The following is a 27,678-nucleotide window of genomic DNA, read 5'->3' as shown; positions in this document are numbered from 1 at the left end:
AAACATGGGAAACACTGACAAAGGGCAAAAACGGATAAAAAGGAACCAGATATCAAAAGATCAGAGATGTTGGCTGTGGGGGGAGAAAGAGGCATGAGGTGGAACAAAACCCTAGGCATCCCTTGCATTCAGCAGCACTGGCAGTGGACTCCAGGGCTCCTACAAAAATCTTTGGTACTTTGGCTACTGAATTTTAGCATTACAAGTTGTACAAGTGATACCATGAAATGAGGAATTACTGGGAGTATCGGTAAGAACATGCCCAACTCCTGATGCAATGTCTCATTTTGGCCCAGACTTTCATCTGCACTGTTCTGCTGATTTCAGCATCCGAATACTGTGCATTCAAGTAAATATCTCGCAACTCATTCGGTGCCAGTGATTGCTATGACCACCCCTTCAGCATTTTGTGGCCACTGATAATGAAGGCCTTAGTGTTTCAGAAAAGACTGAAACACCTGCCTGTAACATTTCTAGGTATGAATTCTGAAATTGTACCAGAACTTGGAATCAATCACAGTACTGGAATATCCCCACTGCTAAGTTTTCTCTTACCTTGTTCAAGGCGATCGTCTGTGTCTCTGTGAAGTTTCCATCATTGTGTTTGAGCTCCTTCAAAATAACAATCTAGAAAAAATCCATCATCAAAAAAGTCACTGAGGTCAAATAAGCATTATCTGCTAATTCACCCATTGCAGATAAGTCCACATGATTCGATTTATGACTAAACGGTACAAACACAAAGTAGGAGCCTGGTGTGAGTCTGTCCCAACCCAAGGAAAATAGCTGTTTTCAAATGCTTGGGACGCCCATTGATTGAAGAAATATAGGGCCTGAGTTATACCTTGGCAGAGTGACAACTCCATTGCAACAGCAACTGAGTTTCCTCGCTGCCAAGACTATGGTCCGCCCACCTGATTTAAATTTGGGCAGGCGTAGACTGACAACAGCAGAGACTGCTACTAACACTAGAGTGTCCCTCGAGTATAAGACACTCAGACTGAAGGGTAAGGTTGCTTGCTACACCTGTACACCACCCTGTAGGTGTGGGAAAGGAAGAAATACTTGTTCTTATATGTAACCCTCAACCACTTTAAAAGTGACATGCTTCATCATCGAGTTTACCGTCACTTCTTAAGATCAGGTGGGCGCAACCATCTTCCTGGGAGCTGTTGTAAAAAAAGTAAACAGGGAGTGTAACCTTAAGATAAAAATTCCTCAGCAGTCCCCACGTGTCCGTTTAGTTGGAGAGTGGATGGGAATGGTTAAAACTACACTACAAACGGGTTTCAGGATATAATGGTTATATGACCCTAAATTCTCCAATTGCCCCAACATGTTTCAGCCCTGCACTCTTGGTCTATATAGGTCCTGGGCTTTCATCAGGGTGGGTTCATAATTCCTCACGCTTCCCCCGTGACATGTTTTACATGATTAAATATGGCATGCAAAAACACTACACGCACAGGCAGCATAATACTTGCCACTTCAAATCGTACCTGTAACCACAAATTACAGTGTGTAAGATACTGTGCCGTACCAGTGCTACTTCAGACATGACACATACTCATCTCCATTGTATGTGCCACGACATGTATGGTTTATCATGAGCACTTGCTAACACTCATTAGTGTCACGTAAGTCTAAAACACATATATATCGCCAGGGTACTGTACCTTGGTTTCTCTATTAATCATACTCATATTGTGAACCGCTAGTCTCACCTCATGCAAGTGTCAGAAGTGAGATCAATCATTCGCCCACAACTCTGTAACAGCTCGAACTGCAGTGTCCCTGATATCCACAGGCCATGATTTATGTCCCTCTCATCGGCGCTTTAGTCTAACTCGGATACACCCATTCATGACCATCTCTTGTAGTTTATGTACTATGTCTTCACTCACCCGATGAGTGGGAAAATCCTATTCCACAGATGGCCCTGTAAACACACCCTGGAAGGGATAATAGAACATGCTGTCAAACACAGCAGAGGCTATTCCATTTCTGTCATGATCAAACTACTCCGATGTCATAAGGGCCGTCTGAGGTTTGGCTATATGTCCGCCCGCCTAATTTAGATGGTGAACATATAGCCGTTCTTCAGTGCTCATCACCACTAGATAAAATAGGGAGGTAAGCGTCAGTGAAAAGCCCTCAATGCCCACCTCACCATGGGCGTATTCTCCCAAGGCGAAGGGGACATTGTTTTTATTAATTTTTAAAACAAAAAAAAACTAATGAATATGTCAGTATATGGCCCATTGTGTTGTTTATGCACTTTTTTAGGCACTGTACAAGCACTTTCACCAAACAGGAAGCACCTTTTTAATGATATTGTGGATTGTATCAGTATTTAACAAATGTCTGCTATAAAATATTTTTTGTATGTACTTTACTCTAGTGTTTCCTTCATTGATTTTTTTGAAGACATATATTTCTCAAAGAGAATCCGACAGAACCATTTTGTAACATACTGCACAAAGCCCAGGTCCTGAGGAACACAGGGTTGCATTATAGTTGCTAGAAATAACTAACACACGAAGCAGTGTCAAAGTGTATAGGTATGGACTGTAACTGAACACACTCCTTCACTGAGTGTTTGCGTGTGGTTGGATAAATGTGAGAATTATTCCCTAGTAAATGCCGTCTCAACTATAATATTCAGTGTCAGATCAGCTGCAGAACTAAGTGAACTTATTTTTTGAATGATTTAAACTTCTCTACTTGAAACGCTGTACGACCTAACTATAGGGTACATAAGATTACTTTCATCAGAATAGTTACATAAACAGGTGGCTTTGTTTACAGCTCACAAAGGGGAGATTATGTCGATAGTGCATTACACAGTATATATAGTAACAATTTAAGATACCAGAAGACTAAGGGGGTCATTCTGACCCTGGCGGCCGGTGACCGCCAGGGTCACCGACCACGGGAGCACCGCCAACAGGCTGGCGGTGCTCCCGAGGGCATTCTGACCGCGGCGGTTCAGCTGCGGCCAGAAAGGGTAAACCGGCGGTCTCCCGCCGGTTTACCAATGCCCTTGTGAATCCTCCATGGCTGCAGAGCGCGCTCCGCAGCCATGGGGATTCTGACACCCCCTGCCGCCATCCTGTTCCTGGCGGGTCTCCCGCCAGGAACAGGATGGCGGTAGGGGGTGCCGCGGGGCCCCTGGGGGCCGCTGCAGTGCCCATGGCATGGGCACTGCAGGGGCCGCCGTAAGAGGGCCCCGCAAAGTATTTCAGTGTCTGCTAAGCAGACACTGAAATACGCGACGGGTGCAACTGCACCCGTCGCACCCCTGCAACTACGCCGGCTCAATTCTGAGCCGGCGTCCTCGTTGCAGAGGCATTTCCTCTGGGCCGGCGGGCGCTCTTTTGGAGAGCGCCCGCCAGCCCAGAGGAAATGTCTGAATGGCCGCCGCGGTCTTTTGACCGTGGTGCGGTCATTCAGCGGCGGTACCTTGACGGACGGCCTCCGCCGTCCGCCAAGGTCAAAATGACCCCCTAAGTAATTTGCTCAGAGTCATACAGTTGTAGTTCAAATGACAGAAATCTGACTGCCCAAGGTAAGCAATGTAGGCGCATCTCCACCCTCTTCCCACAAATAATGACAGTACACACATCATCAAAACTTCTAGAAAAAACATATCTCACGCACTAATAATCAAAGACATGGCATATTCTTCACCATTTCCTAAAGGTGGCACATTTCATAGTACTACCACTAAATGGGTAGATTTTAAGGAGATTGTAGTATTATGATGCAGATTACCGGGTAGTGCAGGAACATCACGCCCAAACAGGGTGCTTTAATATCATTACTTCGGAGAGTGATTATAGGTCAATGCCCGCATAAGATGCCCAGGAGCCAAGGCGCATCTGGCTCAGCATCCAGGTCCTAACTGCTGGGGGATCATTCCACACAGTTATATTATTAACACCCGTGCAAAAGATCAAGCACACTGAAAAATGAAACAAGGGATGCTACATAATTACTTGATGCATATTTATCAATATTTCATGCAAGGCAGCAAGACACCTTGCTGTGCTTTGTGAAAGGAAGAGGGCAGAATATGACAATTTTAACATTTTTTGGCACATTCTTTCCTTGCACTGGCACACTTTTGGTTGCCTAGGGCCACCATCCTTAAAAACAATCCTCTAAGGCTCTTTCCTCTTTTTAAGTTTACGTACCCTCCGTATTGAATAAAGCTGATATTTATTGAGGCAATACACCTCATTGCTTTGATGCTCTTTCCTGTGAGCTCACTATCTCTAATGATTCTCCTCACTCCTCACACACACCATCAACTGCAGACTAAGACGAGTAAAAAACAGAAAAATGCAAGACAGCAGGCCTTTTTCATTTATGCACCCAGGATCTGTAACAACATCGACATTTTGCTCTGAATAGTGTTGATAAAAAATTGTTAGATGGATGGTGAAAAAATGCTATTTACACAGTTTTTAAAACGAATTATTGTTTAAACTATTGAATTATTGCACATTGCATGTTAGGCTAATTTGTACTTTTTCTCTGCACTCGCACTTTCACTCATCCAAGATTAGAGCCAGGGATTGGGGCGAGCTACAACTAGACACCAACTTGGTAGGCAGTCTGATCTTTGGTCCGGGCTCTGTATTTAACGAGCCTTCGGACGCGACACGATGTTTGCTCTAGATAGTGCTGATCAAGGGGAGTTAGAAAGAGGGTGATCAAATATTGTTTATGTTGTTTCTAAAACCATTTTTTTTAAACAAATTCCTGCACATTAAGCTTTATGCTAATTTGCACCTTTTCTCTGCACTTTCCCTCGGCTGTTTAGAGCTGGGTACTGGCGCGAGCCACAACTAGACACCATCTTGGTAGGCGGTCTAGTCTTTCATCCGGGCTCTGTATTTAATGAGCCTTTGGACATGCATCGGACGTGTGCAGCAGGCGTGCCAAAGGCTCACCAATGTCAAGATCATCTGTGTCCAAACGCGTCAGGAATGCGCCATGACTTCTAGCCAATAATCTCCCCTGAAGTACACAAGGGAACGGCAGCTCAACACAGGTAGGCTCTTGCCCTGTAACATTTTTAATTGTGGTGAGGGTCAGGACAATGTACATTGCAGCCACTGGAATTGTTCATGCCAAATGGAACAAATTTTGCTAGCATGTACGCCTGGGCGTCTTTCTTCCCCCAAGCCCCCAGACTCTGCTGTTACCAGACTGAAATGCGCTTTGATCAATACTCGCTGTTTTATTGAACATAAAATTGAAAATTCTAACCACATTGACACCCATACCCCCCATATAACCTTTTTAACTGACACCTGGGCTTACGAGAACTCAGAATCCAGATCTATTAAATGCAAGACCAGCAGGATACGCTGTTACTTGATTAGACCATGCTGGCAAGCGGGGCAGTGGCTTAGTAGTTGTCTATCATAACCACTTCGAAGTCACCTGTGAATGCGCTACATTAGCAGAATGTGAAGCTATGCTCTTCTGAAGCAAGCTAATAACTTCACCTTTAATGGGCTACTGGTCTACAGGCCACCAGTCCCGAAAACCAGCCATGTATGCACTCCCATAATTTCACAGTTTTAGGTGACTTTCATTTCCATCTGGAAAATCCCAATAAAAAATAATCTGAACCGCTGAATGATATTCTGAGTGGTTTCAATGTTATTCAGTTGGTGAATACCATCACACAAGCGGCAGGGCATACACGCAATGCCAATTTTTTCAAATAATCTTGGTATACAGTTAAAAACTATTTTACCTATCATCTGGTCAGATGGTAAAGTGCTTGATTTTAGCCTAAAACCTCCACCTTAATTCCCGTCATCAATAAAACTATGCAAGGCAAAAAGGTTCAAGCTTGGAATTAAATCAATAAAGCTAAATTGACCAATATTTTAGATATCTCTCAGCCCTTAGCCATAAACGACATAGACTGAGCAGTAGGCAACTATTCTGGATGGATAACGTCAGTAGTTACCAAGATGACTCCCTCTAGAACTATTAAAAGATGCAGAAGTAGACCATCAGCACCCTACTTCTCTTCTGAACTCAGGGAATTAATTACAGAAATGCTGTAGACAGGAGAAAGTGTGGAGAAGGAACCATCACACTGCAATAAGATCAGATATGACCAATACATCCAAGATTACAAAAAAAAGATAATTATTGAAAAAAACTAATAATTTCTCGGAAATAATCAATTCAGCTAAGAACTCTATGAGGGAATTTTTTTAAACGGTCAGGTGCTCTCTACCCTAACCACCAGTTGCGTACTGTCCCCCAGCCAACTATTCTGTTACAAATTAGTGGAATTTTTTAAGAACAAAGTGGAGGAAATACATAGAAAATTGAACCTCAGTTGTTTGGCCACAAGCCCGACCTTGGAGACAAAAGGGGTAGTTCTTAATAAGAATGATTTTAGTAAGTTCCCTCCTCTCACCTCAGAAGGAGTAGTAGAACTTAAAAGACAAACAAAGTCAGGAGTCCCGTCCGATCCCTGCCCGCCAAAAATTTTCAGTGATATAGTAGGAATGGTTGCTCCCTCACTAACCACACTATTGAATGCCATTATTAGATCAGGCCCCTTCCCTTCTGAATGGAAAAAGGCCTCCATCCTCTCATTGCTGAAGAAGTCTTCATTGGATCCAAATGAACTGAAGAACTATCTTCCTATATCCTGCCTCCCTTTCTCGGCAAAAAACCTTGAGAAGCACATGAACATCGCACTCTGAGGTTTTTGAGGTAAATGGAATTCTGGATTCTGCACAATTCGGCTTCAGACCAAACCATTGCACTGAGTTAGCTGTGATAGTGGCTATAGAAGAGGTAAGAAGTATTCTGGACAATGGGCGTAAGACTGCAATGATCCTGTTGGATTGATCTGTAGCCTTTGACACCGTGAACCATTCCGTCCTACTAGATCACCTTGCAGAGATTGGAACAGGCGGTACTGCTATGGATCTTCGACGCTCTTTCCTCTCAGACAGGTAGCAATCAGTCACTTTGGGGGACTACCTAAAGAGGAAATTCTCCTGGTATTTTACCAGAAGAACTCTGTGCTCTGCGGCCTCCAGAACAGTCCATGTTCATAAAATTAAGAGTGTGACATGGGGTGGTAGTATTTTTGTCGAAACCACATGCCAACTTTGGAACAATTTACAGGGACACCCCAGAGTTCAATCTAACTTGTCCTGTTTTAGGAAACACTTCAAGACCTGGCTCTTTTCTCATTCTTTGTGATGTGTTCTGATTTGTGCTCCTCTTCTCAGTGTCTTTTGTAACAGGTACTAGCATCAAGATGCCCTTGGGCCATTGCACGCTATAGAGAATTGTTCAATATCAATTCAAAATATCAATATCAGGACTGCTTCAACGCTGCTCCAAATGAAAGAAGAGCTGAAGTCTCATCTTTTTAAATAACACCACATCACAATGCATTAACTGTCCACAAAACATCTACCTCTCCTATCGCTCGTCGACTTTATGCTTGTCTTTGACACAATACAACTCTCTGCGGCCTTTTGGTTAGGTTTTTGCTATCAAAATAACACATATATACAACCAGATGATGATGAAAGTGCCAGCTGAAAACTGCAGGGACACACTGCCTGCCGGGGAAGGTCCTGTTCCTGGTCTGAGCCTGTGGCCTCAACTTCACCGACCTGATGCTCTGCCAAGGGCTGTGTGACCGGCTCCGAGCCACCCACCACCCTGGTCATGGAGTTTAGCAACATCGTGGACTAGCTGGGGGAGAGTGTGACTGACAGGTGAGAATCCGGGATACTCTTTTAACAAGGGCTACTGAAATTATGCATCTATGTGGCCGCTGCGGCTTCCGCATAATTATAGCTATACCTCATTTGCCATATAATCCATAATCTGCTGCATAAACTGCAGATGTTATCAACAAAAACTGTTTCTAGCTCGAAAGGTTCAAAAGTTTCTAAAGACTAAACAACACTTGTTACTTCGCAATAGAAGGCTCTTTGCAAAGGTTGACTGGTCACGTTTCTATTGCATATTGCTATACTTGGATGTTAAACTGGTACTAATGAGGTACAAACTATACCTAGGAGTGTTAGCAAGTGCGAAAATGACAAACTAATGAACTAATGCTAGCCCCTTTTGTGAAACGATTTTCTCGAGACAGTGTGCAGGAATTTGTCTTTAATGCATGCTTTCCTTTAGGGCGTTCGTTGTATGTAGGGGTGTAGGAGTACAACTTTGACTCCCATGAAAATGCTCAAGGATGGTGAGGATTATCTCTTCAACCTAGGGCTGTATCCAGTGTGCTGGGAATAAACCGTTTGCCGTGCGAGTGCGTGCGGAGTTCTTGTTTAACACGTCTTGTCGTGGTGTTTGATATGCGACGGAACGCGCAAACCTGTCCGCGCGCGCCTTTATATCGCTAGATCAGGCACCTCTCCGTGCAGAACTCCACATTTCCTCTTCCACGCTTGAGCAAATACCGTATTACGCTGAAATCACACCCGCCGCAGTGCGCATGAGGAACTACGGGGCATATTTATACTCCGTTTGCGCCAAATTTGCGTCGTTTTTTTCAACGCAAATTCGGCGCAAAACTAACGCCATATTTATACTTTGGCGTTAGACGCGTCTAGCGCCAAAGTATGAGTAAAGAGCGTCATTTTTTTGCGTGAACGCCTTCCTTGCGTTAATGAGATGCAAGGTAGGCGTTCCCGTCCAAAAAAATGACTGCGCCGCAAATGCGTCGTATTTATACTCCCGGGCAAAAATCACGCCCGGGAGTGGGCGGGGCAAAAAACCCCGCATTTGCGCCTCTTTTTAACGCCTGGGTCAGGGCAGGCGTTAAGGGACCTGTGGGCTCAAAATGAGCCCACAGCTGCCCTCCCATGCCCCCAGGGACCCCCCCTGCCACCCTTGCCCACCCCAGGAGGACACCCAAGGATGGAGGGACCCACCCCAGGGACATTCAGGTAAGTCCAGGTAAGTATATATATATTTTTTTTTATATATTTTTTTGGGCATAGGGGGGCCTGATTTGTGCCCCCCTAAATGCCTCAATGCCCAATGACCATGCCCAGGGGACATAAGTCCCCTGGGCATGGCCATTGGGCAAGGGGGCATGACTCCTGTCTTTACTAAGACAGGAGTCATGTAAATGGCGTCTGGGCGTCCTTAAAAATGGCGCAAATCGGGTGGAGGCGATTTTTTGCGTCAACCTGACTTGCACCATTTTTAAGACGCCCTAACGCCATTTTTCCCTACGCCGGCGCTGCCTGGTGTACGTGGTTTTATTCCACGCACACCAGGCAGCGCCGGTCTGCTTGCGCCGGCTAACGCCATTCAATAAATACGGCGCCCGCATGGCGCTTCAGAATGGCGTTAGCCGGCGCAAAAATTTTTGACGCTAAACTGCGTTAGCGCAGTTTAGCGTCAAAAAGTATAAATACGGGCCTACGTATGGTGTTAAGACACTTGTGTTGTGAAGGGAGAGGCAATTCTAGGATGTGCCTGTCAATTTACCAATATATATAGAAGCATTCTATGACCCCATCGGCCCCACCGTTCATCCTCAACACGCACACACTTGTTAACCTCTCACCATCCATAGATCACGTCTAAGGCGTTTTTTTCCTGTTCAGTGTCTACCACCTGCCTCTCCGCTCTAAAATCAGTTACCTTTATATTATCTCACCTCCAAGACAGATCCGTGAGTTTAGCGCTCGCAGCTGAAATCTGGTGTGTCTGATCATGGATTCGAATTCTGGAGCGACGAACTTTCCGTGCCATCCTCCTCATATTCACACATTGTGCTCGGTAACAGGGAAGTCGGTAGTTACAACGGAAAAGCACCATCAATCCCAGCATCACCTACAGCTCCCAACAACATCCTGAGCACACCCACTCTCACTCCTATCAGCCTAGCAACACTCCATGTGGCCCCACCATTGCCTGGGCCCCAGGCAGAGGATGCCCCCAGCTGCCGTGCATGCTGCACATAAGACACGTTTAAAATGAGAGCTGCTCTATTGAAACACGGTTATCCGGTATTTCGTGTAAGTGACGCCAGTGGAAGTATATAGTGGAAACCAGTTGTGTGCTGAGCAGAACAGAATGTATGCGCGATAAGGGTAGCATTAAGGGGCATATTTATACTCCGTTTGCGCCGAATGTGCGTCAAAAATTTTGACGCACTTTCAGCGCAAACATTGCCCCATATTTAAACCCTGACGCCCGATCTGGCGCACCAGGAAAATGGCGCTATGTGCGCCAGTTTTTGGAAGCGGCACCCCGCCCTGCGTTAATGACATGCAGGGTAGGCGTTCCCGTCCAAAAACAGACGCACATAGCGGTGCGTCGTAGTTATGCTTCCGGGCAAAAATCACTCCCGCGCGGCAGGCGGCGCAAAAAAATCACGCAAAGCACGAATATCGTGAAATTTTAACGCCTGGGTCAGGGCAGGCGTTAAAATGGGGCAAACACACCTGTACTTAATCAGAACACACAGAACAAACAACAGAGCAGCAGAGCAGCAGAGCAGCAACAGGTAGACATGGAGGTGCTTTTGCTTCAGCGTGCACGTAGACGCAGAGCCCTGCAGCAACAACAGCAGCCACAACAACAACAGCAGGGACGCCAAAGACAGCGCAGAAGGCAGGAGAGGATATTCCGCCCAAGAACAACCCTGCATGGCCTCAGGGAACGAGACATCATCCAGAGGTACCGGTTGAACTGGCAGGCCATTCAGCAGCTGCTGACAAATATTGAACAGCAATTGGCCCCCACTTTAGTGACTCCACGCACTATCCCAACAGAAACAAAGCTGCTTGCCGTACTTCACATGCTGGCAAGTGGCTCCTTTCAGACAACTGGTGCCCTGGTTGGTGGAATCTCACAACCATCTTTCTCCGCATTCCTGCCTAAAGTACTGGATGCCATCATTGGACTGACACCCCGCCACATCTGCTTCCCTAACACAGTGCAGAAGCAGCAGGAAACTAAACAGGGGTTCTACGCCATCAGTGGCTTTCCGCACGTCCTTGGTGCAATCGACTGCACACACGTACGCCTTGTGCCACCTGCTGCGAGTGAACACCTCTACCGCAACAGGAAGCACACACATTCCATCAACGTGCAGGCCATAGTCGATCACCAAGGACTGATCAGCAACATTGTGGCTAAATATCCTGGGAGTGTACATGACGCATTCATCTTCCGTCACAGCACCATCAACCAACACTTCCAGGATGGACGGTATGGCAATGGACTACTTGTTGGTAAGGACAAAAATCTACTTATATACTCACTGCACAGAAACCCTCTAGGATAAACAACCCATACACCACAATAGCAACACCTAGACAGGAACACACTGAGGTACTCACATCACTAGCCATGTTTCACAAGTCACCATTGAACCTCTCACACATTGGAATTTACTCTACAGCTTAGTGTGAAGACATTCATGACTGTGGTTGCCTAAATGTCACCTTGCAAATTGGAAGTCTCACAATAACCTGTACACTAATGCAATGCATAAGTTTTAAGGGATGGGATGGCCTGGGTATGTTCAATTGAACGTTTCTAATACACTTTCATGTTTCAACTCTGCATGGAACTATCATCACACCCCCAGTGAGGACACACGGACACCTGTGTCACAAGTCACAATGCAAGGGAGGGCACACTGTACTTGAGAAACCGATACATCCTGCTGACAAACAGCCAACAAACACTTGCTCAGCCAAGGAAAAAAAACAATGCCAAAGTTTCCACCAACAACCATAGGTTGTCACATTAGTACACAAAATAGTCACAGACAACACAACACAACTACTTCCATCAAAGATACGTACAACAGTGCCTCCTACATCTAATTGATACCATTCTGTGTTTCTCTTTCAGCTGATCAGGGGTATGGCATCCAGCCTTGGATAATGACACCATATGGGAACCCAAATACTGCTGCTGAGCGGGCATACAATGACGCCCACAAGAGGACACGCAGCATTGTGGAGCGGACCTCTGGGATCCTAAAGTCAAGGTTCCGCTGCCTTGACATCACTGGCGGAAGCCTACTATACTCCCCAGAGATGGTCTGTAAGATCATACTCACTTGTGCCATATTACACAATATTTGTGTAAAAAGGAACATTCCCCTCCTTGAACCGGACCCAGACATGCCTGAGGATGATGATGAGGAGGATGCTGGCCTGCAACAGGAGGGGGAACAACCTAACACGGCAGCAGGAGTGCGTAGGCGCCAACAGCTTGTGAACAATTTTTTTACTTAAGTTATTATAATCACTTGTATTCCACACTTGTAAATAAACACAGATAACAAACACCACATCATGCTTTGGCCTATTCATTTCTGACCACCTTTAGTTTGAAATAGCTGAAGATGAATGTCGTCTCATTGATCAAGAATGCCATTAAAATTCATCACACCAAAAATAAACATCACAACTGTATGCACAGAGGGTAGGATGTGACATGATACATTACCATACACAGAGCCCAACAAGAGTACAAATGTGACAATTACACATGCCGGATCCAAACAACTCAAACAGTCTCTCATCCAGCCCAAAATTGGAGATCATTTGAAAGTCACATTACACGTGTTCAGAGACTGGGTGGGACCATCCATGTGTACGTGACCATGTCATCAATGGCTTCTCTCAAGTGTGTGATATGAGCAATACACAATAGCTACAACATCAGCTGCCACTAACTCAGGAGGAGACCTTGAAGTTACAGTGACAACATACACCCAGACAGGTGATAGTGGATCCACATTCCAACACACATGTACACATATGTCATACAATCAATCTAATATTTGAAAGTAGACCATCACAGTTGTGTCCCAGTCTGAACCTAGCAGGAAGATTGTAACATGACACTAAACCAGTTTATGCAGAAAGGGACACAGACAACCAAAATATTCTTCTCATTATCACATCGGGAACGCTGAGAGTCTTGCAAACATAGTCATAGGAAAATGGTATGCAAGTTTGCTCCAATTCATCATTACTGCAAACGTCAAATGGGCTAATGAGATCAATGAATGGTCAACAGTCATTCATACCATATGGCCTTACATTAGCCCGCTGCTGCAGGTTTGCCATGATATAATAAATATACTCCATGGATACAGTAGCTATTCTGGATGGTCAAATCCTAGGGTGCTGGGGGCCTAAGTCCACCTCTACCGCCCCCCAAAAATACAAGAATCATGTACTTGTGAACTAAACACATGCATAAGGCACATGTGTGGCCTCCATGTCACAAGTCCAACACAAATCTGAAACACAAAATCATAATGGGACATGCTCAGCCCCATAAAAACTGAAAGTGACTCTCCCACTCCCTGTTAGGACTACAGATAAAAGCATCAACATCATAAATGTGGACACATTTTGGAGACGGAATACATAATAGTATCCCATCCATCATTTCAAAATAGCCATCAGCAATTACACCAAATATGTCGTCAAATATGGTCAATACATTAGTTAACGTATCCCAAACATTACAGTGTGAATGCCTTCTATACATAAAACAACGGACATGTGTCATATACAAACACATATGTGTATCACATCGCACCGTTTGACCATGACAAATCACCTTTCCAAAGCTAAAAACATGAAGACATAAGGATAAATTTGCTCCATATTCTACGCATACAGCATGGCCGTCATAATTTGTTCACGTACATGTGTGCACACAATGCAGAGTCAAATACAAATGTATCCAAAAGTGTCTTAATAATTCGCCTTCAAAGTATAATTTACATCCACAATATTTTTGACTCTGCATCATGTGCACTACTGTACGTGTAAAAAAAATGACGCCCATGCTGTATGCGTGGTAAAATTGACGCTACATGGACAATATGTTGGTCATCTCATGTACATTATAAATTATTAATATTCATATCATATTTTTTCACTCCGCATCATGTGCACTACTGTACGTGTAAAAAAAATGACGCCCATGCTGTATGCGTGGTAAAATTGACGCTACATGGACAATATGTTGGTCATCTCATGTACATTATAAAATATTAATATTCATATCATATTTTTTCACTCCGCATCATGTGCACTACTGTACGTGTAAAAAAAATTACGCCCATGCTGTATGCGTGGTAAAATTGACGCTACATGGACAATATGTTGGTCATCTCATGTACATTATAAAATATTAATATTCATATCATATTTTTTCACTCCGCATCATGTGCACTACTGTACGTGTAAAAAAAATGACGCCCATGCTGTATGCGTGGTAAAATTGACGCTACATGGACAATATGTTGGTCATCTCATGTACATTATAAAATATTAATAGTCATATCATATTTTTTCACTCCGCATCATGTGCACTGTAATGCGTCAAAAAAAAATGACGCACAACTGTGTATGCGTGAAAATATGACGCATAACGGGAAAATACAAACGGTGGCCATTTTCTGCAGGAAGTGATGTAATAGGATATCCTGTTTACAAAATCTGTACTGGGAGTTAACTTTCACTTTCACTTTGCAGTCTCAGATTTATCTAGACTGTGTGGTTGTGTGAAAGGTGTTGTCCTGTGTTTTACTGCTTTTGTGTCCTGTGTGCCTTGTATTTTGTCTTAGTGTCAATCTATTATTGTTGTATAACATTGTCTCAGTCTGTTTAGTGTTATTTTGTCTATACCTGTGATAGTTTGTATTGTCAGTGGGAGTCTGTTGTGGGTAGCATAGTTTGGGGGGTTAGTTGGGCTATTTTTCTCCTTCTTCTTTTTCTTTCACACCTCTACCTTTCCCCATTTCCCACTTTTACTTTCATATTTATTTTGTCCAGCATTAGTCCTCTCAATATGTCAGGTAGGCCTCGCCTGTCCAGGATGGGTGAAGACGAATTGGGGGGGTTCATATGGCTAGTAAGCCATTTCCTTCCAATAATGCTGGAAGCTGGGGGCCGTGTGATACAGGGGTATCACACGGAGGCGAGGAAAATCCGGTGGGAGAAAGTGCGCCATCACCTGGTCCGGGTCTACAGGAGTCGGAGAAATGTACACCAACTCAAGCACCGCTGGGCAGATCTGATCACCAGGGAACAGGATCTGCTGGACCACCTGGGACTCCGGATTGGTGGCCATGTTGGTGAGTAAAAATCTATTAAATGGGAATGATAGAAATCTGTGTGTGAACATGTGATGATTGTTAGCCAATCTGCAAAATAAGTAGCTGACTGTGTGTAATGCTAGGGAAACCTAGGCCCATGGTTATACACATAAATCCCCATATTTTGCAACACATGTACACGCAATAACAGCATTAAAATCCAACATCTATTTGTATTTTGCTAAGTCGCCCCCTCTCTGCGTCACAAAATGTTGCAAATGCTGCGCTACAAAGGTATACATATGTGTCCTAATGTGTATTTGTTGCAGAATGTGTATGAAGACCTATGCTACCAGTCCGATGGCTCATTTTTGCAACACATACCAGATGCATGTAGCTGCATGTAATGTAGTGTTGCATTTGTGTCAGAAAAGCAACACGTGAACTGCTCTATTTGTACTCCACTGGTCATAATGGCCAGTGAGTACGTCATGTAGAAACAACATACCTACATATGCAGACCCCATAGCTAGACAGAAAATTGGAAACACATGATGATGCTATACATGTGTGTTGCCTTCACGTCACATGAAGTTAGTCATGTTGTTCACACATATGTCACATGTGTGTCTGGTTGCTGTGTGTTGAACCTGTCCACATAGCCTGTTTGATTGTGAGTGGTCATGCAGTCCTCATGGAACCAGTTTTGGAATGTCTCTCTGGGATGCACATGCTGAGATGTATGGTTAACATTATTGTTGGGGCATACTAATGGAGGATTAACTTGGACGACACATGACTGTCCTGGCCACTGCATGAGTGTAGTAGGGTGTGACACTGGAGCAGGAGACTCATCCAATGATAATGTTGAATACAAAGTCATCCATGCAGGATGAGCATGTGTGAAAGTCTATCATTACCATGTCATATTCACACAGTGTCATTGTAACAGAAATTATTTGTCCGTTCACCCAGTCTGAGTATAATCTTTGTTTCATGCTTTACAGGTGGACCAGCCCCGTACACCGTGGGAGAGGTGGCCCATTTTGACGACCCCGATACCTACAGTGAGTGTCGCCTGAGTGCTATTTACATTGTTTGGTAATGAAGCATGATGGATTACTGTATGTTCAAGAGAATTCATGATTTGATGTGCTGGCCGTTCATTGGCTTTGTTGTTTTAGTGTGATATCAAATTTGAATAATGTTTCTGTAAAGCAATACCTAGTCATCTCTCAGATTGAGGGGTTGTAGCCCATTCAATTAGGGCGGCAATTGGGAATGGTATGACTCATTTGGAATACACTGGTCAATGTTAGACTTGGTCAGGGACTTGCCATCAACTGAGTCTGCATATCAGACTGACAGTCTCCCAGATAGCTTAGGCACATGGCTTTGATGACAAGTGTTTCTTCCTAGTTGAGGATGGACTGTGTACACTGTAGGTCGGATCTTCCAGGGCCATGTACTTCCACAAGGTGAACTCGAAGTGTATGTGACTTGAGTGCAATGGCCTAGGTGTTCAGTTGAATCATGTGAATGGGTGTTCTACCTCCTCTGTGTGTGTTGTTAAACATGCCTCACTAATAGTATGTTATGTTGGGCTAAGTCATATCATTTTGACATGTGTGGACCTGGGATGTGACAAGGTTGGGCTGACTACAACGTGTTGCTAGCCCTTCATAGTTGTTGTGTGTGAAGGCACATACTTGTTGAACTTTCTGTACACTCCTGGGTGTGCATTGAACATGGGATTGTTGGTGGTTCTTCCCACACCACCCACAAAGACTGGGATGTTACTGTGAAACAGGGTACCTAGGACTGTAGCAACCAGTATGTTACACGTACTTAGCACCTTTTGTGACTTGAGTTAGTACCTAGGGCCAGAGTGAGAAAAATGTCTACACGTTGCAAATGGCATAAATATATGTTTGTGATTTGCAAACGTCTGTTTCCTATTCCAAAATGTATTTGGTGGTCATGTACATATTAGGAAAATGCTTTTCAAAATGGAAATGATAAAGGGGTTTACCAGACCTACTTGCAAATCACAGTGGTAGGCAATCCCATTTGCAACTGAGTACGTGGTTGCAAAGTGAGTAGCTGTTATCATCCACTTGAAGTGGATGGTAACCAACTTGCTGACTGGAAGGGGTCCTCATTGTAAACCTTCACCTTTGTGAGTGGACCAAAATAATCCTGCACAAAACAGCCAGTGGTCTAAGGGACCAATAATTACCGTGAAAATTTCCTAGTTGAATTGTTGTGTTTTTAAACTAATTGCAGCTCATTTTCCTTTCAGGTAAACGGCCTACACTTGGGGAAAAATTACTTGCTTCATTTAAAAGCAGTCACGTCTATGGATTTCTGCTGGTACCAGCAGGCCTCCATCCCCGTGAGTGCCCATAGTCGCTACGGTGGGGCAACTTGGAACCCACATCATTGATGTTCATGAGGTGGGTTTTCGGGACCCCATAGCGACTCGCAGACGGTGTCAGAGACACCGTTCTGCTTTGCATAATTGCTAGTTGTTATTTCAAGATTCCTACATCTGACCCCTAGTGTGGACATATGATTCTGGGCCAGGGGTTCAATCTTAGCACACAACTAATTCCAAATGCCATTGAGTGAGGAGTGTGATTGTTATCACATAGAATGACATATGTAGTGAAGTCAGTATGCGGAAGAGCTGGTGCCATAATGTCTCATGCCTTAGGTATGATTTGGTTGAGTAGTTTAGGGTGATGTCATCCATCATGTAGAGACAAGTATATGCTAGGTGTGATATGCCCTTAGGTATGCAGGATTCACATGTACTTCCTCTGAGCCTTTCCGTGAACTATGTTGTAACAATTGCTGCAAAAAATACATTTCTAGTAATGGACAAATGACCCATGGTGGTATTCAACCCACTGTAAATTCAATGCTCAATATTTCCCTTTTCTCTTCACAGCTGCAAACCTGAGTGCCGCAGAGCGCAACCATTTCGAGCGCCGTGCAGTGAGGTACAGCCACATCCTGCAGGTGCAGTGAGGGTATCGAAGGATGGCCCGCAGATATAATTCGGATCGGGCCTCCGGGGCGTGGTATGCCACACCACAGGCTCCCCCAACGGTGCCACCAACAACCACCGCCACTACATCCACCAGGTCTGCCCAAGGGGACACAGCAATGGACCAGGCATCTTCATCCAGACCTGGACCCAGCCGTGTGTTGGGAGCAGGGCTGTCCCGTGGCCACTCCACTCCAGCAACAATCTCCACCGGCACCCAGACCAGCACTGACCCGCCTATTGACCCTGCAGCCTTCCAGGCATTGTCCAGAAAATTGGACAGGTTGATCCGCAAGGTTGACAACCTTGCGGAGGACATGAATGAGGTGAAGAAGAAGGTGCGCTCCATCCGGCGCACACTACGGAGGGCAAATCAGTAGTCATTTTGCCCTCCTGAACTTTTACCCCTCCCCTCTCACCTCTTTCCTTTTTCATACTGTTAGTTGGGTTTGGGGGGTTAGTTATAGGATAAGTATAGGAAATTAGCTTAGTTAGTGTTAGGTAAGAGGGTGGGGGGTCCTTATTCTTTCTATCTAATATTTTTGTGTGGGTGGGTGGGTGGGCAGCAATGTTGGGATTCCTGTTTAATTAAAAAAAAAAAAAAAAAAAATATTACAAAAAAATATATGTTTGTTTAGGATAGTATAGTATGTGTAGGTTAGTAAGTGTTGTCCTGCATGTGTCTTGTCTCTTAATGGTGGGTGGGGGGTTGATGTTTAGATTGTTTCGTTACATGTGTAGAGTAAGTTTAGCTTAGGTTAGTTAGGGAGAGTTGTGGGTTAGTAGTAGTCAGGTTAGATCAGTGTAGGTTTACCTTTCCCTTAGTTGCCTCTTTTATTACTACTTTGAAATAAAAATTTTGTTAACCCTTTACCTGATGCGTTAGTTGCTACCTTTTCATAGCCTTGACATCAGTGTAGCAGAAAGTTTTAGTATGACATTTGTGTTCCATGCTCGCTATCCCCAGGCTAATGAGGTTTAACATGCCAGCTACCCGTGTGCTAACTTGGTAAGTATCCACCATGTGGGAGAGCCAACATTGGTAGTGTGCATTGATCATCAAGGTTTGTGGTTGGTATGTACCCTACTTCACAAAGAGTGCTTCCCGACTTGTTATTGTAGGTAAATAGATAGGTCGGACAGCATTGTGAAGTTCTGGGAGAGCTTTGTAGATGAGGATTTGTTCACACTCTTGTCTTGTTGCTGTCATTGCTGACCTACATCATGTGTGTACTGATTCAGCATGACTTTCCTTCATGGAAGTATACGCCGTAAGGGTGATTGATGCAGTGTAATTTGTTTATCATTCCTTTCATTTTACAGCATAATTTCCAATTTTAGTATCGCATGGTGCCTACATTTCTCAGCCACCATTAGTTGTCTAGAATAGCTGTAGATGGTGCATCATTCTGTCCAACACAGCATGATTGTGTGTGCTTAGTCCCTTCATCAGTTATTTTCCTCAGTATAGTAAAGCTATGATGCAATCCTGGCCACTGCACAGATGTTCCAGTATACATGAAATCAGGACAGTAGTATAGAGAATCTACATGGTTGCCACACAGCCACTTTGGAGTTATCTACTGCACAGTTGAAGTGTGAAATGACACAGAGACACAATAGGTGTGCAAGTGATATTTATTTGTAGGTGGTGTAATGCAAAATGTCCATTCACAATGTTAGCTGAGTCCGTTCTGGTGCATTCTTACATGGTGATCCTACAGACGGGGTGTGGATGATGCTCCTGACATGCTGGGGTGAGGTCACAGACGGTGCAGAGGAACATGAATTGCCAAATGGTAGGAGAGAGACATTCACTGGCAATGGGGACAAGTCATACAGTGGATTGCCGAACAGTCATTGAGGGTAGTTGTAGTGAGACTGGCATGTGTCAAAACGTAGGACCTTGGTCAGAGTAGGCCATGGTGCAGGGACTAGGGCTTCCGGGTACTCCTGCGTGTGAATGTTATCTGTTCCATGTCTTCTTCTTCTGATGTGTGTGTTGCCTGGTGTATCCTTGTTGTTGTTGGTTGTGAAGGGGCAACACACACCTCAGTGTTAGAAGACATGGAGGCAGACATCCCGGGGGCTGATCCCTGTCGAGTAATGAAGGGCAGTACTGCAGCAAGGAGGGCCTGCTGGTTTTTCAGAATGGCAGCCACATCCCGATGGTAGGCAGCCAGGTCGGCCCTGAGGGGTTCTATGTTGCATTCGTGCACACGTTGACTGGCTTGCAGTTGGAGTTGTTGTGTCAACTGGATGACAGCTGTGCAGATTTCCTTCTGTGTTTTTAAAAGTTCCTCCAAGAGCGATGTTCTGGCTTGCATTGCAGCTGCCTGATCAGCAGTTGACAACATGCACGAACGCACCCCCTCAAGGCTGGCTGCCATAGTTTGCATCCCCACCCGCACCTCCTTGGCCAGCTCCCGCTGGACCCCAACAACAGTTCTTTCGAAGCTGGTGCCAGTGTCGTCAGAGTCCTCAGCTGTGTTGGAGCTGGCAGGTCTTACAATTGGGGTGGCGGGTGGTTCTACTGTGGTGGCTGCTTCTTCTGTGCTCCTCCTTGTGACTGAAGGTGGGGTTTGGAGGCTTTCAAGGACCATGTCAAGGGTCTCTTGTGGGAGGTTGATGGTCTCGTCATCCATTTCATCAGGGAACTCATGGACAGGCATATCGGCAGGAGATCCGTGTTCCTCTGCAATGAAACAGGGTACAATTAGTGTGTCTGTGTTGTGACAATTTTGCTTTAAGATACAAGCCTTTGGATGCCTTAACTTTGTACTCTGTGTTTGTCTTGGTATCTGCTGTCCATCATAGGGCATTGTTGTAGGCCTATGGCCCACCTGTGTGTCACATGTATGATATGGATCTTTCAGACATGTCTGCCAGGTCGCCTCTAGGTGTTGCTTTGTAATTATTTAGAAATAGGCGTTTTTTTGTCCTACTCCTCACTCGGTGTTTCACTATTGTTATGGAGGGACATTTTGTTGGGTGGGCTCTCATTATCCTACATGTGATTCTTGGCTTTCTAGGCAGCAGGATAGCTAATGGTGTGGGGGACTAAGTTTGACCCACTTGTATATAACTCTGTCACCCAGATATTCAATTTAGCTCAGACTAACTAGCAGTGCCTCTGGTCTCCCACATCAAAGGAATGTTTAGACATCCGAGCGCATGACATCTTTGGAACTTCTCAGGGAAGTGGTGGTCACTCAGGTCCTACACATTTCTATCTTTTCCTGTATGTTCCCATACACAAATGACAAAGACAGTATTTGTTTGATATGAAGTTTCATTGTACAACTGACTTGTAGGAATTTAGGTGTGAGCCCCAATAACCCAAACAATACACACTGTTAGAATTGAAATAGTCCGCAGGAGACTAATACATTAGTACACAACTATCATGGTGCCTAACAGTTTCTACTCTCCCTCTGCTTGTTCTATGTATAGCACAGCATGTTAAGTTTGGAGCTTGCCTGTCTGAATCACAGTGGAGACATCATCCCTCATATCAGAGGAATGGGCTGGGATCTGGTTGTGCATCAGCAGCAAGGCAGGCAGCATCTAGTTGTGAATTTATGTTTGGAAACTCCCCCATGCGTGTCTTGGGACGAGGAAGTGAATTTAAAAGACATATGTCATGGTGATGACAAGGTTTCCCTACGCAGGAATGCCAGACCTTCAACCCTACCACATCTATCAGCAACGTACCAGACGGTATCCTTGACTGGGGCACAGAGTGAATATGTTCTGGCAAACTCCAGTGCAGAAGTAGGCAAAACAGGGTGATTTGACTAATTAACAACACCCTAGGACTGACTATTTGCTACATTAACTGATAGGAAGGGCAATGAGAATCATTTAGTGCAAAGTGCTCTGAGGCTCTTAGATGTGAGCAAATGAGTATTAGTACATTCAGGGTAAGATGCACAAAGGCCTCCAGCCTGAGGCTAATGCGCAAAGTATACGTTTCACTTGCCACACTACACTTTGACTGACTGTGGGTGTTGTGACTGCCCTGCCAGCACACTTGCCTCTCAGGCCCTGCCCCATACACTTTTTATTCACATTGCATGAACTGTACATGTTACGTGGCATTACCTATGCATGTCAATGTTAGGATGTGGTATGGATGTAAACATTGTTGATGTTTGTATATGATGGGGTATAATGTGTGTCTTACTGGATTGGCCTGTTTATCGTATGAATGTCCTATTTTTTTGTAAGACTGTGCAGATGTGTTTCAGTGACCAGTTGCCAGTGTCCCCTCCTCAATGTTGTTGTCTGAGCAGTATGACATTAGTGATGTAGCCTTGTTAGCCAGGCACGTGAGGGACCCTGACGTATGCAGCATGTGTGTGTCGTTAGTGCTGTGTGGCTCCTATTGCTGTTTACTTAGGGTTATGTATGTGTCAGTTATGGACATTCGGCATTTGAGTGTACTGGTACCTTTGTCTTATTTCTAGGAGTAATTGCAGATGTCATCCTCACCCCCTATTTTAGGTATGTATGTTCCAGGGTGGGGTTCCTGCCATTTGGTGCTATAGCTGCACAGAGATGAGAGGTGTTATTGTCAACTGTGGTGGCAGTTAAGTTGCAGTTGTTGTATTTGCTACAGCATTACAGGTAGGGACCTAGTTGATGGGGAATAGATTTTGCAAGACAAGTGCCTGGATGTGGATTTGAAGTAGTGTCCTTCCCACCTGTCACTGCTTTCCCTTGGCTCTCTTGTAGTAATTACAGGATGTCCCTGTGGGACTGTTGTGGTTGCTGTATTTTGTCGTGCCCCAGCTTCGGTCAGTACTGGGCATGCCCCCCTGCCGTGCCCCTTTCCCCATGCCACTTCATATATGTGCTGACTTACATGCATTGTGTAGTAGGTATCCTCCCCCTGCTTACAATCCTCATTATTGCATTTGAATTCCCCATGCGACTTACCCTGCATGTGCGTTGTGTCGTGGTAGTCTGCGCTGTCCAGTCCTTGAATCCCTGTGACGATCTCCTCCGGGATGACGGCTGCGACCATCTCCTCCATGTGGTCCAGGGCCTCCTGTTGTGCTGGACTCCCCCCTCCAGTCTGCATTGCTGCCTTCCTGTTCCTGGCCATTTTCTCTTTGGTCCTACGTTTGCAGTCATGCCAGCGTTTCTTACACTCGGTGACTGTCCGGCGTTCTTCAGCCACACTGTTAATCTTGTCCACAATTTGTTTCCAGATGGCCTCTCTCCTACTGAGTGGCAATTTTGAGGAGATGAAAAGTTGGTGCTGGTGTTCCGTCACCTCTTTCACCAGGATTTCCTGCTCCTCTGCACTGAAGCAACACTTTTTTTTTTTTTTTAAATGTCCTGGTTCCTGTATGCTTCCTCCTGGCTGGTTCCTGGTCTGCTCTCATCCTCCTGGGGTCTGTTGGGGCATCTAGGATCCATTTTGGGTCTCCTCTCCTGAAAGGGCAGTTTTCGCGCAAAAATGTAACGCAATAGCATGAAAAAAAACGGCGTTTTCACGATTGTGCTGTCGTAAATCGACCCACAGTGATGTGCGTCGCATTTACGTTGGTTTCCTTTACGACAGACCGACGCTGTGTGCGTCACGAAATAATGACTCCCACCTGTTGGTTGCGCCGCCGTACGTCAAAGTATAAATTTGACGCCCGCATGGCGCTTCCAAATGGCGTTAGCCTGCGCTATTTTTTTTGACGCAATACTGCGTTGGCGCAGTTTTGCGTCAAAAAGTATAAATATGGGCCTTGATGTGCCCCTATAACCATTTGTGTGTCTCCTTTGCGCATTTATCCCCGTGGAACATTCTCTGCTCTGCTTCTGGTCCCTTTCTCCTGCCCTCGCCCAGTTTCCCATTTCCTCCTCTCTGCTGATCTCCCTGCTTCTTTTTCTTGGTTCACTGTCCCTCGCCCATCTGCTGACCTTTCCTTCTTCTCTCGTTTCTCCGCTCTGTCCATTTACATCAATGGTCCCAGGCGTCAAACAGCTTGCTCCGTGGTATTTTTTGTGTTGTTTTTCTAGTGAAGGTTCATGTCCCCATGTGCTGGCCTTTCTTTTGCTTCCATGTGGTGGGATTGTTTGTGTTTTATCATTTTCCAAATTGCTCTCCAAACACAGACCTTGCATAGTGATGCCCCTCACATCAGGGTTTTTTCCTGGCCTGGAGCACCCAAAACAAAGGTATAAATAAGTGTAAGGCTTCTGCACTTATCTGTTATCAAAGAAGACAAAAGACTGGGCCACACCCAAAGTGTCCCATTCACCTTGTACAACAGAATCTGCAAGCCCTATGATCTACCAAACTGCAGTGCTTCAGGAACTTGAACCAGCAGCACCTTGCTAACAAAGTTTTCACTGAATTTTAAAAAGAAGGCCTGTGACCATCCTCCTCACCACAGTTTCTGGATCTCCACCCTCCCGCTACTGGAATGCAGGCAATACACTTCCACTGTGTGGGGAAGATCTCCTTGCCCTCCATCTTGTGCAGTGTCAGACCAGAAGCCATCAAAATGGATCCCACTTCAAGGGCCAGCCCTGAGGATGAACAGAAGGCATCCGCTCCTGCATGCACAAAATGCCATTTTCAATGTTTCCATTAGTTACCCGTCTATTTTCTCAGATTGCTGTGATCTTAATTGTATTGCTACCTTTGAGCACAGCCTAAAGCTCTTGAGATTTGCCTTTGTATGTGGCCAACCATTAATTTACACTTCCAACCCCTGACCCAATCAGTTCTCCTTGCTGAAATAGTGGTCTAATGGCACCCTAGCAGTGGACAGAGTGCTCATCTTGAGACAGAACAGTGCATGGTTGAACTATACTTTCAGAAGCATTTGTCCACTAAATCATTAATGAATAACAACAGGATAAACGTAGGCTTCGTCTTTCATGGGACGGTGACACAATGGCCCTGGTGCCTATCAAAAGAGCCTAACATGCCACTATCTTCACCTGCAAATAATATTGCTTCTTTCTGCAGTCGTGCATCCTCAAATTGCATGCTGGGAAACAGCCTTTACAACAAAGGCTTTTATCATGCATGCCTTTACAACGAAGGCTTTTTTAATGTTTGCACTAAGAACTGTTAATTTTAAGGGCTTAGGATTAATGTTTAGAGTTTTTTTTAGGGTTTAGGGTTCATATTTAGGGTTTTGGGCTTGTTTTTACGGCTTAGAATTGGTGTGGGTTATGATTCCTGCGTTTTAGGGTTCAGGGCATGTGTTTGTATCATCCATATAGGTGTTGACTTGGTTTGGGTGTAATTTGGTGAATTTTCGAGCATACATGGCTGGATTTGGCTTGTTTCTGAATGGGTGGGGGTGGGATGTGTATAGGGTGAAAGTCGTATGTGTTCCAGGCAAGGCAATCTGGATGTGACTGCAGGAGGGAGTTGGGGAGAAATGGAACTAGCACCGGCGCTTTCTCCTGTGTGCGCTGCCTGTTAAGAAAACTTCATCCCAATACTTCAACACTGGTGTTTTCTTGGAATTGGCTGAGTCGAGTCGCGCTCTATAAGGGACATAGCGTTTCACCAATTTTGAAAAGCTTAGTATTTTCATCAGTTTCCTGGCTGTTGGAGACTGGCTCACTTGCAGTGCTTAATTTGTAAACAGAAACGTGCTGGTGCCCAAAGTCCTCCTCTTAAATGGCAGCTGCTGCAACTAAATGTGCGAGCACGTGTTGGACTTTTTGCCTTACGCAGGGTCATCCCCAGTCTTTTTGCCTCCTTCCTCCTGGTTTTTCTGACCTCTCGCTGTTGGCTCTAGGACTCTGAGCACTTTATCACTGCTGACCAGTGCTAAAGTGCAGGTGCTCTCCCATCTAAAGTTGGTATGATTGGCTTATACCTAATTGGCGTATTTAATTTACCTATAAGTCCCTTATACAGTGGTATCTCTATACCCAGGGCCTGTAAATTAAATACTACTAGTGGGCCTGCAGCGCTGCTTGCGCCACCCACTGAAGTAGACTTTCAAAACCTGTCTCAGGCCTGCTAGCACAGGGCCTGTGTGCGCAGTTTTCTGCCACAGGAACCTGGCATCTAAACTTACTTGCCAGGCCCAGAACTCCCCTTTTACTACATGTAAGTCACCCCTAAGGTACGCCCTAGCTAGCCCTATGGGCAGGGTGCCATGTATGTAGGAAGGCAGGACATGTGCCAAGTTGTATGGCCTGTCCTGGTAGTGACAAACAGCCTAACTGGTGTCTCACTGCTGTGAGTGCTGCCTTCTCATAGGATTGCATTAGAAATGCCCTGCCTTCTGTGTAAGGGGTATTGTCTGATTTATGAGGGGTAGCGTAGGCGTGTTTGGTATGGTTGTGATGGTGATAATAAATACTGCTTACTGGTGTGGGTGTATTTTTTTATCACTATCACAGAAATGCCACTTCTAGAAAGTGCGCATTTATCTGTACTTATGACTCTGGTGTTTTGCAGCTTGACTCCAATCCACGTCTGGGCAGAGTGACAGTTGGGGCTTTGTGCATATTTTTCAGACATCCTGTACACAGGGAGGGTGGAGGTGTCACAGAGGTGCATCTGCATACTGAATAGTCTTCCTGGGCTGAGAGAAGGGAGAGGCGGGGCACACCTGCATTTATAAAGGCAGTGCCCTGGCCTCACACAAAAGGGTCATTAACCCCCCACTGATGTTTGGAGCCTGTGCTGAAAGGAGAGAGGGGGCACTCCCAGAACCAGTTGTAACTGGCTGGAACCTCCTCCCCCTACCATTGTAAAACACTGTAAGAACTGACTATAAGTACAGGGGAATTTTCCCCACAATTTGGAGACTCTTGGAATCATCTTGGAACTGGACACCAAAGGCTGAAAGGACTCACCAGGAACCGCCATGGACTGCTGCTGCTGTGCTGACCTGTGACCTGCCTGGTCACTGTAAAGGAATTGCCACTTGCTGCCTTTCCCTTGTGCTGGCCTGTAGCTGGGCCCTCCACCTGAGGACCTTGTCTTAAGATTCTGCTCCCCAGGGGCAGGGTGCTGTGGCCTCTGACCCCTGCATCAATTTCTTCATGAGGGCTGCTTCTCCGTGGTTGCGGCTGCCATAGGGCTGATTGCAGCGCGCTTATGGAGCCTTGGGAGCTCGTAGGCTCCTTGCTGCATTGTGCCCCTTTAAATAAGATCACTGCAGCGGCCCGGGAAGCTGGAAGAACACTCGCGCACCGCATCGGGTGCAGGTGAGTGTCTACTCGGGCCCCAGGAGGGGTCTGATCTTCTTGTGGCTTCACGGCAGGACCAGGGGAAGGCGCGGGGAGTGCCTCCTTCCCCTGGCCTCTGCGTTAGGAGCAGGACACTCCTTTTCTGCTGTTAGGTAAAACGGGCATTATTGTGGGGCCTGTCATTAAACCGGAGGGGGTGCGTGGTGCCCCCCTCCTGCCCTAAGTTGTTTTTGCTGGCTTTGGCCCCCCTCGTGAGGGCCGGTTGAGGCCCTGGGGGCCCCCAGTAATCAAGGTCCCCGGAGGGGCCTGTCTATAAAAGAGAGGAGGTGCA

General features: G+C 45.4%; 1 protein-coding gene across 1 annotated transcript in view; it reads right to left on the bottom strand.

The window, feature by feature from the left end:
- The window catches only part of LOC138293867 (guanylyl cyclase C-like), a 695,267-nt gene that overhangs the window by 281,386 nt on the left and 386,203 nt on the right, over positions 1–27,678 (bottom strand). The window contains exon 14 of the mRNA XM_069233168.1: positions 556–627. Coding sequence (XP_069089269.1) covers positions 556–627 — 72 coding nt within the window. The remainder of the gene's footprint in view (positions 1–555; positions 628–27,678) is intronic.

This window comes from Pleurodeles waltl, chromosome 4_2, assembly GCF_031143425.1.
Source record: "Pleurodeles waltl isolate 20211129_DDA chromosome 4_2, aPleWal1.hap1.20221129, whole genome shotgun sequence".
NCBI lineage: Eukaryota > Metazoa > Chordata > Amphibia > Caudata > Salamandridae > Pleurodeles > Pleurodeles waltl.
Note: the sequence above shows the minus strand (reverse complement) of the source record. Positions and strands in the feature narration are given on the sequence as shown.